Genomic DNA, 15,323 nt, shown 5'->3' with positions numbered 1-15,323 from the left:
GGCAGATTGGTAAGAATAAATTGAAGCACATTTTTCCCTCTTGTTGGTTCCCTCACCATCTGCCAAAAACCCAGTCTAGCAGCTAAGGCTTTAGGACCTGAATGGCTTGATCAGTAGTGCTGACAAGCCACTCTCCTCCAAACAGGGTACATTTTGCATCTTTGCCACCATCAGTACTTCCTCCAGACCCAACCCGAAACATCAACTTTCCTGCTCCTCTGATGCTTCCTGACCTGCAGTATTCCCCCAACTCTACACTGTATTGTCTCTGACTACAGTTCTTGCTATTTCTTCCTCCAAGTGTTGTTCAACATGGAGGAGTAGTGATTCATCAGCTGACTGAGGACAATGCATGGTAATCAGGAGGTTTCCTTGCCCATGTTTAACCTGAAGGCATGAAGCTTCCTAGTGTTCACCGACATTGTTGAAGACTTTTAGGGCAATTCCCTCCTGACTGTATACCACTGTGTCACCACCTCCACTACATCTGTCCTGCTGGTGGGACGAGGCATATCCAGTGATGGTGGCGTTTGGGACACTGTCTGTAAGGTATGATTCCATGAATATGACTTCATGAGGCTGTCACTTGGCTAGTCTATGAGATAGCTCTTCCAATTTTGGCACTTACCCCCAGCTTATAATAAGGAGGATATTGAAGGATCAACAGGGCTATTATCTTTTCCAGTACCTACATCAATGCCAGGTGGTCTTTTTGGTTTCATTTCTTTGTTGAGACTGTCTAGCAATTGATACAACTGAGTGGCTTGCTAGGCCATTTCAGAGGGCAACTGAGAATTAATCACAGTGCCATGGGTTTGGAGTCATACATAGGCTAGACCAGGTGGGAGATTATAGATTTCCTTCCCTGATGGACATTAGTGAGCATTATGCAAATAAATTGTGTTGAGGTAGAAGATTAGCCATGATCTCATTGAATCATGGACTGGGTTCAAAGCACTGCCCTACTCCTGTGCATCTTTTTTCATATCTGGTAAACATGAAAAGCACACTACAGAAATACTGTGATGCTTTAAAGGTCTGAGAGTCATTGAAAGATAAACATTTCTATCATGGACTCTGAAAGCTGTGTTTGAACTTCACTTTGAAATTCCACATACAGCACTTAGATACAACATCTTTATCACTCGGTCATCACAGCTGGGTAAAAGCACCCAGAACTATATTACTACCAACAGCCATATTCCGTAGAGTGTTGGTGTAATGTCACAATCTTTTTCACCCCAATTCTCACTGTGGCAGAATGTGTAGTGTTTCAGTTTGTGAAGATTCCAGCCTGTATGATATCATGGAACTTTCAGAAAGAAGCTAAATTTGAGTAGGTTATTATTATGAATGTAGTTGTGAGGGTTACCAGACCTTTAAGAGAGCTGGTCAGGTGACCCAGAGGAACAAATATTGAGTACAGTCCTGAACTGGTTGTAGAGGTGTGAGCATCATCAACAAAGTGTTCCTATTCAGATTTACCACTCATTTACCATGTGTATAATCCCTAATTCCAAAGGAAGCACCAATATAACAGATATTCAATAAGCCTTTAAAGGCTCAGAGTGAAAGGCTTCAGGAGGTTGAAAAAATGTTATATGGAGTGATCGGTGTAATTCCTTGCACTTTTCTTCATCAGACTTGTCACCTTATAAAGGCCATGACACCAGTGACTCTTGATGGGCAGAAACTTCACCAAAACTCAGGAAGGAGCTCCACCAGGGGAGGTGACTGAAGAAACTTTGCAATGATACTCCCTGTGCAAGACAGTGACAAGTGTAGTTAGCTCACTGTGGCTTGTCTCCTTTCTTGAATACAGTTGTGATAAGTGATTCTCAGAATACTTGTTATGTGCTATTTTTCCCAAATGAAGGACACAAGATTATGCAGTCATGCCAAGCGTCTCAGAATTTCAGCAAGGATTCCATCTGCCCAAGGAATTTTCATGTTCATGTTCTTTAGCTGTTGGATGGTTTTCTTTAAAAAAAAGCCTTTCAGTTCTGAAAAAGAGTCATGCCAGACTCAAAATGTTAACTGTATTTTTCTCTCTTGACACACGCTGCCATACCTGGAGAGTTTCTTGAGCATTATCTATGTTTGTTTTAAATATGTCTTCTTAGCATTTTCACAATCAGTGGCTGTAAGTATTAATGCACATGTAAGTTTGTATCCTGTGTTCCTTCCAGGCATATTCTGGTAATCATTGCCCCATTTCTAAACTGCTTTATTATCTTGTTATTTCCCTCTAATTTAAGTGAGAGGAGATGAAATGAATTGGCGTGATCATGATAATTTGCAGGGATTCCAACATTATCCCAATTAAACTGATGGACACTGAGACAATGAAAGCCATCAAAATGACTGGGGCAATGTGACCATCCTAGCTTAAGCCAACCACAGACAAGCATGGGAATTCCTAGGGGCCTGGTTTTCAACTGGTAAGGCAATCAACAAACATATGGAATTAGACCCCATACAAAAACCCATGCAGAACAGAATCAGAAATCAGACAACCCAACTTCACAGTCCTGATCATATAAATAACAAGCAGAGTAGAACAATATCACTTTATCAGAGGCCACACTGATTACTTTACCTAGCATCGTGATGAAACATCTGTATAATAACTAGCCAGCTTGGCAAGCAAGCCAACAACTTCATCCACAACCCAGGCTACAGATCTTCACAAGAGGTTAATATTGTTCCTAAGGCAGATTTCAAGGTCCCTTATGTATGTATTAAATCCCGCAGCTGATCATATGCAATATTGACACAAGCTAACACATGCATGATAAACATAAATCCAATTCGACTGGCCTGCATGAGGTAGATTGTTGATCGTAGGGCAACGAAGGATTATGTGGATAAGGTAGAAAAAGTGGAGGTGATGGATGTTGGATCAACTCTGACCCTACTGAATGGCAGCTCAGGCTCAAAGGGCCGAATGGCCTGCTCCTACTTCTTATTTATGGTCTTACTAATTGGTGATCCTGTCCTCAGAATTTAAAACAGCATTCTGGAGACCCTCCTCCCCAGATTGCACAAATATTAAAGTAAAACACAAGTATAAAAGCAATTTATCCACAGAATAAATTTAGGGTAATTCTCTGATTGATCCCATCAAAAATAGGAATGGGGATACAAAAGGCAAGAAACTAAGAACAAAAAAAAGACTGAGATAACAAAGTGTCGAACTGTATGAACACAGCAGGCCACGCAGCATCAGAGGAGCAGCAAAGTTGACGTTTCGGGTCTGAACTCTTCTTCAAAAAAAAAGACTATTCTTTTCTAATGGCTGAAATAGTTGTAAAATAATGGCACAACAAGGCTGACCAATTTTACTATCTACAACAATGTAAAACAAACTTAATTCTGTTCTACCTGATGCTGCCAGACCTGCAGGTCTTCATCAGCACTTTACTTTCGTCACTTCCCACAAGGTGGGTATTCCTTAACTGCGAATATGCGCTGGGTCTCGTATGAGCGCCCATGAGAATTTAGAATTTAATATAAGAACAAAAGCGCAAAGTGGCAGACAATCACAGGGCAATCGCACAGTGCCTACAAAAAAAATATTTTCTGCCGAGTTGCCAGCATCAATATGCAGCAGATGGAAACCATCGTTCGTGAAACTTTCAGCTGAATCAAATAAGAGTCCAGATCCATTGCACAAGGAGAACGGTGAGCAATCCCAATATCCTAACCCATTGAAATACTGATCAGCTCAGACAGCGACGCGGCTTGTTGTTGTGACCACACTTACTTTCATTGGCAGGGAATCCCTCAGGCTGTCAAAGGCACTTTACACATACAGTCTCTTTCTCTCATACTGATCTCGATGGATGAGTAATCTCCTGACAGACTCCAGAACGTCCAAGTAAAGGCTATGATAGCAATTAACACCATTAACCATTTACCTCCCCGGCTCTTCCGGTCCCCCCACCCCCACCCCCACCACCACAACCACGGCTGCCGGGGAGAATTCCGTTGCAGGAAATGGTCAAATTCACATTCCGCAGACTCGAGCTGGTCCTCGCGATAATTCGCTATTTGTGGCGCCGATGGGATTTGTAGTTCCAGGGAAATTTTCCAGACATGGCGTGGACGTTATTCCTGCCCAGGTCAGGACTACAGTTCCCAAAATGCGAAGCGCAGCGGCAGCCGAATGACGAACTTGAAGTATGGTTTCGGCTACCCAGGTCACGGTGATGTGCTGAAGGTAGCTTCACTCTCAAGGTAAGGAGAGAGGATGAAACGGTGCAATCTTCTGTAGGGAGAAGTAGTCATTCAGTTAGATATGCTTCATTCCGCGTACCTCCTCGAAAAATCATGTATGGAAATTTGAGCAACTGGTGACAATTTTCATCCACCTTCGACTTTACACGTATGGCCTCTGCAATGGATTAATAGTTGCATGAACGTGATTTAAAGAAAACCATAAAATATAGGAGCAAGATTGGGCCGTTCCGCCTAAGGAGTCGTCTTCGCCATTCTACTATGGTTGACATGTTTTTCAACCCCATTTTCCAGCCTTCCCCCTATAACCTTTGATCCCTTAACCAATCAAAAACCTATCTATTTCTGCCTAAACGCAGTCAAAAACAGCCTCCACAGCCTTCTGCGACAAGGAGGTCCACAGATTCACTATTTTCTGGCTAGAAATTTCACCATCCTCAGTTCAAACAATCATTTCTTCACTCAGAGGCTGTGCCCTTGGCTCCCGTTCTCTTCAATAGTCGAAACGTCTTCGTCATGGCCCCTCTTTCCAGGTTTGTCAGTAGCCTATAAGTTTTTCAATGAGATTCCGCCTCATTCGTCTAAATTCCATTCAGTAGAGACCCAGAGTCATAAACTGCTCCTCATAATGACAAGCCCTTCACCCCCAGGATCGTTCTTATAAACATCCTCTGATGTGGGAGGGGATCCAGCATATCCAACCTTTGATACAGGACTCAGAACTGCTTACAATATTCCAAATGCAGTCAGACCAGAGCCTGAGTGGTACATCTTGCTGTTGTATTCTAGTCCTCTTGAAATGAAAGCTAATATTTCATTGACCTTCCTAACCGCCAACTGAACCTGCATGTTAATTTTGAGAATCCTGATCTTTTACTGAAGCCGTTCCCTACTTAGAAAATAGACCACACCTCTATTCTTCCTACAAAAGTGCATAAACTCTCTTTCCCATATTCCATTCCATCTGCCACTTTGTTGTGCACTCACTTAGCCTGTCCAAGTCCTTTTGTAGTCTCCCTGCCTCCGTAACACTACTTGTACCCCCACCTATTTTTGTATCATCTGAAAACTGAGCAACAATGCCATCAGTTCCTCCTTCCAAATAATTGGAATGTATAACATGATTACTTATGGTTCCAACACTGATCCCTGTGGAGCTCCACTAGACGCTTGCTACCATCCTGAAAAAGACCTCTTTATCTCCATTCTCTGCTTCTGCCAATCACCCAATCTCTATCCAGGCCTCGAACACCACAAGCCCTTGTAGGTGAGTCTTCTGCACCGAAGGTAGGGGCTAATACCACTGCACCAAATGAGCCCCTCCATGGATGTTGTTATAAATGAATTTTCAGACCAAATTCGATAAGGTATCACCGTAATAGGTAGTTACTCATGATTAGAACACATGAGTTAATGGATAATGCATCAACATAGATTGGTTAACAGACAGAGATTAGTAAAAGCAAATCACTTTTAGAATGGCAATTTGTAACTGGTGAAATGTTTCCAAGTGTGAAGTGTTTAATATCTGTTGAATTATATTGCTTAAGAATGGGATAATTGACTCTTATCAGCCGGCTTGTTTTTTGAAGAGAATATCAATTGCTGAATGGTGAGAAGAGATGCCACTGCTGATCCTGATAGTATTGTTATGGTCTAAGACGCTGGAACAGGGAAGTGGTAACAGAATCTGGGGAAAAGAACATTTTAATTTGGTTTGTAGCATACTCCATTGGGCAAAGGAGAAAAGAGGGTCATCAATAATGATAAGCGAAAACTTTCACAAGTTCTATAATGGGGAGAAAGTGAGAAGCCATCTTCATCCAGAAGCAATGTGTGCCTGTAGAATTTTCATGAAATCTGATACATAGACATGGGAGGAAAGAAGTAAGAGGCCAAAGAGTTGCAAAATGTGGCCATTCCCCATTAATCTGTTTTGAGGCAGATGGAACTACTCGGGAGAAATTTTCATTCTTCCCATTGTGATGGTGGAGGATTGGGCAAGTTTGATTTCAGGTGTGTTGAATGAAGACCTCTCCTTCCCCCTAGCATAATGATTAGAGACAGTAATATTGAGAAACTGCGTCCTTCCAACACAGACCCAATCAGCCATGTCTTCCCAGCTTATCAATTCTGTATCTGCCTATCTATTGCTGTAATTAATAAAACAACAGTGCTTTCTCCGTGATAGTTGATACTGTCCTTGGAGGTCTCAGGAAAAGGTTGAAAATCTTTGTTATTACTGAGCCCTGTAGTGAAGACAAATCTTCGATTTGTGTAAAGGCTTCCAGTCAACAGGAAACAGAAAAATCTCCTCTGCTGAAGAATCTAACCCAATTTATCTTGTATGGTTTGATGTCCACAGTTATCATGGTCACTAAAGCATCTTTGGACGAAGACGATATTGGCTGGGGACTTGGTATCTCAGAAAAGATGGAAAAAATTAATGCAAACTGGGTTGACATTACCAAGCAATTCAAGGATTGCTGTAAAGGTAAATTTATAGATATTTTGTGCAATTTTCTTGTTGCTTATGAAGCTAGTGGAAGCATGGGTCCTTGAATATTTTTATGGCAGAGGTAGATAGATTCTTGTTAAGAAAAAGGGTGAAAGAATATCAGAAGTGGGTGGGAATGCAAATTTTGAGGTTGTGATCAGACCAGCCACAACCCTGTTGAATGACAGTGCAAGCTTGAGGGGCTGAATGGACTACATCTGCTCTTAATTCATATGTTTACTGAGAGTCTCCAAGCCACAACCCTGTTGAATGACAGTGCAGGCTTGAGGGGCTGAATGGACTACATCTGTTCTTAATTCATATGTTTACTGACAGTCTCCAAGAATCCATAAACGTAGAGTAAATATATTCTGTTTTTTTTTCCCCAACTACGGAACCTTTTCCAAATTTCTGCTTCTGTCCTTTTTAGCTCCCAAAATCTTTGTTTATTTTGGAGATCTTGGGAATGTGAGCATCACTAACATGGCACACATTAATAGTTTATTCCTAATTGACCTCCGTGATGGTGAACCACTGCAGTTCATAAATACACCCAATTGTTTTGGATTTTGACCAAACAACAGTTAAGAAATTGCAACAGTTCCATGTTAGAATGATTTGAGGTGTGGGGAGAAACTTGCTGCCCTTGTCTCTCAAGGTGATTGATAGTGGCTGTGTATCAGTTCAAGGATGATGCCTCCTTGGGGTTGTGGGTATCTCCCATGGCTTCAAGTGAATGATAGAACAGTTCACAATACACATGACTTTGGACACATGGGGCAGAAGATACCGGGAGATAGGGGGATCCAGAATGCAAGATTTGCTTCTGTTCTTTCCTTCACTGCAGCTGCTCTGTCTCCATCGATGATGTGTTTGCATCAAAGCATGATGAAGTTTGTTAGACAAGTTTTTCCATTTTAGATGATTGGCAGTAAACTCCTTCCAGTCATTAATATAAATGCCACAGCACTTGAAGGAGAGCTTCAGAGTGTCATTGAAGTGTTTCCTTTGTATTCTCCTGTAATGTTGGCCACTTGAAAGTCAGATCTGTATCTGAAGCACTGACCTTTAAGGCTATGGACTAGTTGTTTAAAAGTGAGCTTAAAATAAGAGCTTAGTTTATTCAGCAGGTGCAGACATGATGAGTTGAGTGACATCTTTTTGAGCTGTAATTTTCCTATAGTTCTACAACGCAGTAAGCACGTGCTTGTTGGCCATCTGGACACCGTGCCCCATCCAGCATAGTTGTAGGAGTTCCTCAGGGTAGTATCCTAGGCCGAACCATCTTCAGCTCAATCGTCAATCAGCATCCCTCCATTGTAAGGATGAAAGTGAGCATGTTTGCTGATGAACTTCACATGTTTTCTGCACCATTTACAACTCTTCAGATTTTTGAAGCAGCCCAGTGTTCATATGTATCAAGAAGTGGACATCATCTAGGTTTGGGCAGATAAGTGACAAGTAACTACCTGGACTTGTGTGGGGTGAATGGCCTTTTCCAACAAGAGAGAGTCTAATAATGACCCCTCAACAGTCAGTAGCATTATAGTCACTGTGTCCTCCACTGTCAACGTCCTCAGGGTTACCGTTGAGCAGAAACTGGACCAGAAACACACACACACAGTTGTTTCAAAAGCAAATCAGAGACTAGTGATTCTGTGGCATGTAACCCACCTCATACCTCCCAAAACCTGTCCAACATCTACCAAGCACAAATCAGAAGTGTAGTGGAATCCTCTCTACTTCCCTGGATAAAAGCAACTTCAACAATATACAAGAAGCTTGACGCCATTCAGGAGAATGCAGCTTGCTTGATTGCCTCCCCATCCACCACCTTGAACATTCACAGCCCTCACCAACACAGTGATAGCAGTGTATACCATTGTCAAGATGTGCTGCAGAAACTCACCAATGTTCCTTTTAACAGCAGCTTACAAGTGCACCATCTCTGCCACCTAGGAGAAGTAAGAAGATTAGTAATAACAAATGTAGGTCCCCTTGTAGACAGAAACTCATGAAATTATAATCAGGAAACCAGGAAGTAGCAAAAGAATTGAATGCAAAATTTAGTTTCGTCTTCACAAAAGATTGCACACAACCTCCCTGATGGACAAGCGGGAGGCGATGGCCTAATGATTTTATTGCTGGACTGTTAATTAAGAGACCCAGATAATGTTCTGGGGACCTGGGTTCAAATCCTACCACAGCAGATGGTGGAATTTGAATTCAATAAATATCTAGAAGAAAGAGTCTAATGATGACTATGAATTCATTGTCAATTGTCAGGAAAAATCCACCTGGTTCACTAATTTCCTTTAGGAAAGGAAATTGCCATTCTTACCTGGTCTGGCCTACGTGTGACTCCTGGCCTACGTGTGACTCCAGACCCACAGCAAAGTGGTTGACTCTGAACTGCCCTCTGGGCAATTAGGGAGGGGCAACAAATGCTGGCCCAGCCAGCAAGGCCCCTTATCCCATAAATGAAGGAAGGAAAAACAATGTTAGGGAACCAAGAGTCTAGTAAGATAGCACAATTGAAGGAAACCAATATCAATTTTTAAAAAAAGTGGTGCTGGAAAAATGAATAGGTTAAAAGGTGGCAAGTCACATATGGGGTTAAAGGCTGATAGTCTATATCCACAGTACTAAAGAGAGTGACCCTGGAACTATTGGATGCAGTGGTGGTCATCCATAGACACTGGAGCAGTTCCTACAGATTGTAACCCCACTATTGAAAAAAGGAGTGAGAGAATAATAAAGAATTGCAGACCAATTGTTGGGAAAATGCCGGAGTCTGTTCTAAAACACATGATGACACAACGTTTGGAAAGCGTTAATGGGATCGGACAAAGCCACCATAGGTTTATGAAGGATAAATCATGCTTAACAAATCTGCTGGAGTGTTTGAGAAAGTAACAAGAAGAATAGATAAAGGAGAACCAGTGAATATCATCAAGTCATTCAGCTGTACAGCATGGAAAAGGACCCTTCAGTCCAACTCGTCCATGCCGATCAGATATCCGAAATTAACCTAGTCCCATTTGTCAGCATTTGGCCCATATCCCTCCAAGCTCTTTCCGTTCATATACCCATTCAGATGCCTTTTAAACATTGTAACTGTACCAGCCTCCACCACTTTCTCTGGCAGCTCATTCCATGTGGAAAAGGTTGTTCCCTGGGTCCCTTTTAAATCTTTCCCCTCTCACCTTAAACCATACCCTGTAGTTTAGGACTCCCCTACTCTGGGTACCTTGTTTATTCATTCTATTCATGCCCTTCATGATTTATTAAACTTCAATAAGGTCACCCTTCAGCCTCCTACACACAAGAGAAAATAGCCCCAGCCAATTCAGCCTCTCCCTATAACTCAAACACTCTAACCCTGGAACATGCTTGTAAATCTTTTCTGAATCCTTTCAAGTTTAACAACAACCTCTCTATAGCAGAGAGGCCAAAATTGAACACAGCAGTTCAAAAGTGGCCTAACCAATGTCCTGTACAGCAGCAACATGACCTCCCAACTCCAATGCTCAGTGCACTGACCAATAAAGGCAAGCATACCAAATACCTTCTTCACTATCCCATCTACATAGTACTTCACTTTTAAGGTACTGTGAACCAGTAGCCCGAAGTCTCGTTGTTTAGCAACACTCTCCAGGTCTTTACCATCATATGTATACATCCTACCCTGATTTACCTTTCCAAAATGCAGAACCTCCCATTTATCTAAATTAAACTCCATCTGCCACTCTTTGGCCCGTTGGCCCATCTGATCAAAGTCCTGCTGTACTCTGAGGTAACCTTCTTCACTGTCCACTACATCTCCAATTTTGGTGTCATCCATAACCATAGTAACCATACGTCCGATTTTCACATCCAAATCATTAAATGACAAAAAAACATTGGACCCAGCACCAATCCTTGTGGCACATTGATGGTCAAAGGCCTCCAGTCTGAGAAGCAACCCTCCATTACGCCCTTTGTCTCTTACCTTCAAGCCAGTTCTGTATCAAAATGGCTAGTTCTCCCTTTAATCCATGTGATCTATCCTTGCTAACGAATCTAGCATGTAGAATCTTTTTGAACATCTTACTGAAGTCCATGTAAATCATGTCTGCTCCTCTGGCTTTGTCATTCCTCTTTGTTACTTTTTCAAAAAACTCAATTAAGTTAGTTAGACATGATTTCCAACCCTCAAAGCCATGTTGATTATCCCAATCAGTCCTTGTCTTTCCAAACTGTTGCTCAGGAGTCTCTCCTACAGCTTGCCCACAACTGATATCAAGTTCGCCGGTCTATAGTTTCCCGGCTTTTCCTTACCACCTTTCTTAAGTAGTGGCACGAGGTTAGTCTTCTGGCACCTGTGGCTATGGATGATACAAATATCTCAGCAAGGGGACCAGGAATCACTTCCCTAACTTGCCACAAAGTTTTAAGGTACACCTGATCAGATCCAAGCAATTTATCCACCTTCATGTGTTTTAAGACATCCACCATCACCATCTCAGTAATATGGACATTTTTCAATATGTCGCTATTTATTTCCCCAAGCTCCCTAGTTTCCATATCCTTCTGCATAATAAACACTGATGCAAAATACTCATGAAGCATCTCCCCCATCTTCTGCAGATCTGTAATTGGTCCTGTTCTCTCCTTAATGTATTTGTAGAGTCTCTTTGAATTCTCCTTAACACTATTTGCCAAAGCCATCCCATGTCCTCTTTTTGCCCTCCTGATTTCCCCCTTAAGTAATCTCCAACTGCCTTTATACTCTTCTAAGAGTTCACTCGAACCCTGCTGTCTATAACTGACATGCTTCCTCCTTTTTCTTGAGCAAAACCTCAATTTCTCCAGCACAATTTCTCCAACACAAATTATCCAGCACTCCCTACAACTACCAATCTTGTCCTTCACCCTTTTCATTTCATCCCTTTTTTCATTTCTCAGTTCCACCCAAATAACTTCCCTGGGTGTACTCCCAGGAATATTCTCCCTAAGGTGTAATGTTATCCCTAATTAAAAATGCCTCCCCCATCTCCTGTCTTGACCCCCTTTCTATCCTTCCCATTGCATCTTTATCTTGTAACATTAAGTTACCAGTCCTGCCCATTCATGAGCCATATCCCTGTAATCACCGTGATATCCCAGTCCCATGTTCCCAACCATGCCCTGAGTTCAACTGACTTTCTTGTTAGGCCTCTAACATACAAATTTAGACAGTATTTATTTCACAGTCCTACCTCGTTCTCTGCTTTGTTTCTGCCTGCCTTTACTGTTTTGTCTTTTCTCTTTCCTCAGCTACACCAGTCTCCGACTGATCGCTTTTCTGACTACCTCCCTGGGTACCCATCACCATCCACTACCCCCACTGTCATTCCCACACACCCCCTTCCAGCCAAATAAAATTCTCCTGAGCAGCTGTAGCAAATCTCCTCACTATTATATTAGTTCCCTTCCAAGTTAGGTGCAATTCGTCCTTCTTATGCAGGTTACTTCTACCTCAGAAGAGATTCTAATGATCCAAAAATGTGATTCTTTCTCCCCTGCACCAGCTCCTAAACCACCCATTCATTTCCTTTATCCTGCTATTCCTACTCTCACTAGCTCATGGCACCAGGAGTAATCCGGATACTACTACCCTAGAGGACCTATTTTTTAAATTCCTGCTTAATTTCCTGTATTCTCTCCTCAGACCCTTGTCCATTTCTCTTCCTGTGTCACTAGTTCCAGTGTGTGCATGACTTCCTGCTGGTCCCTCTCCCCTTTGAGAAAATTCTGCACACTCTCCATGATATCCTTGATCCTGGTATCAGGTAGGCAACATGGCATTCTGACGTCTCGTTGTCAACCATACAAATGCCTGTCTGTGCCTCCTACTCAAAAGTCCCCTCTCACAGTCAGTCGCTCGTAACCTGACGTACCCCGCATCACATTGGAGCCAGTCTTGGTACCAGAAACTTGTCAGTGCTACACTTCTCTGAGTCTGTCGTCCCCTGCCTTTTCCAGAACAGCGAACTTGTTTGAGATGGGAATAGTTAAAGGAGACTCTGGCACTACCTTCCAACCCCTCCTATGTTTCCTGGAGGTAACCCAGCCACCTGATTGTATCTGTGGTTTTACTCCCTTCCTGGAACTGCCATCCATCACACCCGTTAGCTATCGTAAATTTGTCATTGGTTGCAGCAGCAGTTACAGGCAATCTATGCCGTATTCCAATCTATGAAATGAAAAGAAAAAAATTAAACACAATTCCTGCGGATATGGTCATCAGTAAAATTGAAATTCTTCCTAATCTCCCACATCTGACAGGAAGAGCACATCAATCTACTAAAGGCCATCTTTGCATCTTCACAATCTACAAGACCCAGAAATTAGCACAGTCTGACTGCTTTAGGATAGTACTGATGTTTTACTTTTTTTAAAAAGTTTAATCAAAAGAGAGATCTCATTAAACATATAATAAAAAAACCCACTCGACTCACTATTGTAGATTTACAAAGTGAGGTTACACTTCTGAAACACAGGCCACTTAGCTGTTCCCTTGCTGTGAGCTCCCCATGCAGGTTTCTCCGAGGTCAGCTGTGAATTTCAGTTTATTTTCTTAGAATCAACTCTGATGTGCAGTGATACTTGAAACTAAACAGCAGAAACAGTCAACTGTGAAGATTTACTGCCTGGTCGGTCAGCTGTGCAGGTTCACTCATCCTTCTTTTCTCACCTCCCACGTTACACCTGCTCTGTCTCTCTTCCTCTTTTGTTTAAAATGTCGTTATTTTGATCTCTTTGCTTTGCAATTTGGGGAAAAAAATGCAATAGTTTATAAAACAGTAATTATTGCTCCAAAAGGAAATCAACTCCAAAACTGAAAATTCCTAAAAAAAAAGGAGCGGGTCTTGCAACAATGTTTCTTTTTTCCATACTTGAAACCTGAAACATTCAGAGGTCAAGTACAAAGGATTTTATATTTGAAGGTAAACTGTTAACCTGGTTGAATCTGAAATTCAATCTCCCCTGAGGTCACTGGTAAAATTGTCAAGCAATATTCTTTAACAAGTATATATTGCATTTTGTATGCTTTCGTGCTGCCAGCTTACTGTTAGGAATGTTAACATTGTATATTGTAAGTCCGAAGTTAAGGATTGAACTTATACTGAAGTAAGTGGATAGAACATCCAACAGGACATCTCATATTGCTTTATTCTAGTAACATGACAGACCTGCCCTGATATTAATGGAAAGCAAAACCACTCTGCATCCCCAGTTCAGTAGACGTTTCAAAACAAATTGCAGATTTTGAATAAGTGAATGTAATGTTTGCAATAACGAGAGAATTCTTACACTTTATCTGAAATACTTCACGTCTTATAATGAACTACTCTGGCAAAATAATTAATTTAATCTATTTGTATTATTTTAGAACTTAAATTGGGTGAACTACTACACGACAAACTGTAAGTATGGCAACATTTTTAAATTCAACAGTAACAACTTATTTTAGTTTCAAGTGAAAATGGAACTTCTCAGTTAATCTTGCATTGCAGGGTGGAGGCAGCAGGGGAGCACCTTTTTTTTTTACTTCCCACCAAATGCGATTGAATTATTAAATTCATGTCACTGGTTAAGCTGCTTTTGAAATTATACCGAACCTATTTCATTGGTGATTGTTCTAGTACAATAAAAACTTCAACATAATTTATTGACTGAAAATGGTATGAAAATCTTGATTCAAGATACTATTTGAAATGTTTTCTTCAGCTTTGGTCTATTTGAAGCCATGTCTGCAATTGAGATGATGGATCCAAAGATGGATGCAGGAATGATTGGAAACCAGGTTAATCGTAAGGTACTCAACCTGGAGCAGGCGATCAAGGTTTGGCACTTTAACATAGTCACAAAAGTGTAGCTGTGAAATAATGTAATTCTCAAACTTGTAACCTGCACTTAATATGGCAAAGTCCATTTTCTGCCCCCACCCACACCATTTATCCCCACAGCATTAAAAAGAATTTGGGTGAATACTTCTTATTCATAACATGCAGTAGATGTTTCTCAAAATCTGGGCAACCTACTGGAATGAAAAGAAAAAAAAATTCAAGTAATGACGATTATTAATCTAGCAGTGACCCAAGGACCCAAAACATTGGATTTTTTTGAAGGACAGGAAGTAGTTGCACAACAGAGAAAATGTGTAGGGAACATGTGTTTTAATATTGTTAGGCGTTACAAGTGAGAAGTTTTGTAAGTTTACATTTTTGGATTGTGCACTTATAATTTAGGGTAAAATGTAAGAATAAAATGGATCATGTGTACTCATCCAAACTCTGCTGAGAGCAAATCTGGGTGGCTTGATTATTAAATACTTCAAGGGGGATCCCAGGTTGTTGTCATTGATTGAAGATGCAAGGTATTTACGTTTCTAGACTATGATGAAAACAGATATAATGATAATGGCCACACTGTGAGTAGATACAAAGCAGTGCTTTCTACATTTAATCCCATTGTAATCCATTTTGAGGTTTGAAATTGGCATGTTCCGCCTATGAGAACTGCAGGATGGGATTTAAAGGGGCCATGCAATTGTTAATGC

At 41.3% G+C, this 15,323-nt stretch overlaps 2 protein-coding genes across 2 annotated transcripts in view; one reads left to right on the top strand and one right to left on the bottom strand.

Moving 5' to 3' along the window:
• agtpbp1 (ATP/GTP binding carboxypeptidase 1) overlaps window positions 1-3,959 on the bottom strand; it is a 289,350-nt gene extending 285,391 nt beyond the window's left edge. The window contains exon 1 of the mRNA XM_059644629.1: window positions 3,767-3,959. The gene's annotated coding sequence lies outside the window, so the exon portion shown is untranslated. The remainder of the gene's footprint in view (window positions 1-3,766) is intronic.
• Window positions 3,960-4,151: 192 nt separating this feature from the next.
• The window catches only part of naa35 (N-alpha-acetyltransferase 35, NatC auxiliary subunit), a 78,028-nt gene continuing 66,856 nt past the window's right edge, over window positions 4,152-15,323 (top strand). Inside the window, exons 1-4 of the mRNA XM_059644628.1 lie at window positions 4,152-4,239; window positions 6,605-6,733; window positions 14,154-14,187; window positions 14,492-14,606. Of these exons, the coding sequence (XP_059500611.1) occupies window positions 6,610-6,733; window positions 14,154-14,187; window positions 14,492-14,606 (273 nt within the window). The 5' untranslated portion in view covers window positions 4,152-4,239; window positions 6,605-6,609. The remainder of the gene's footprint in view (window positions 4,240-6,604; window positions 6,734-14,153; window positions 14,188-14,491; window positions 14,607-15,323) is intronic.

This window comes from Stegostoma tigrinum, chromosome 3, assembly GCF_030684315.1.
Source record: "Stegostoma tigrinum isolate sSteTig4 chromosome 3, sSteTig4.hap1, whole genome shotgun sequence".
NCBI lineage: Eukaryota > Metazoa > Chordata > Chondrichthyes > Orectolobiformes > Stegostomatidae > Stegostoma > Stegostoma tigrinum.
Note: the sequence above shows the minus strand (reverse complement) of the source record. Positions and strands in the feature narration are given on the sequence as shown.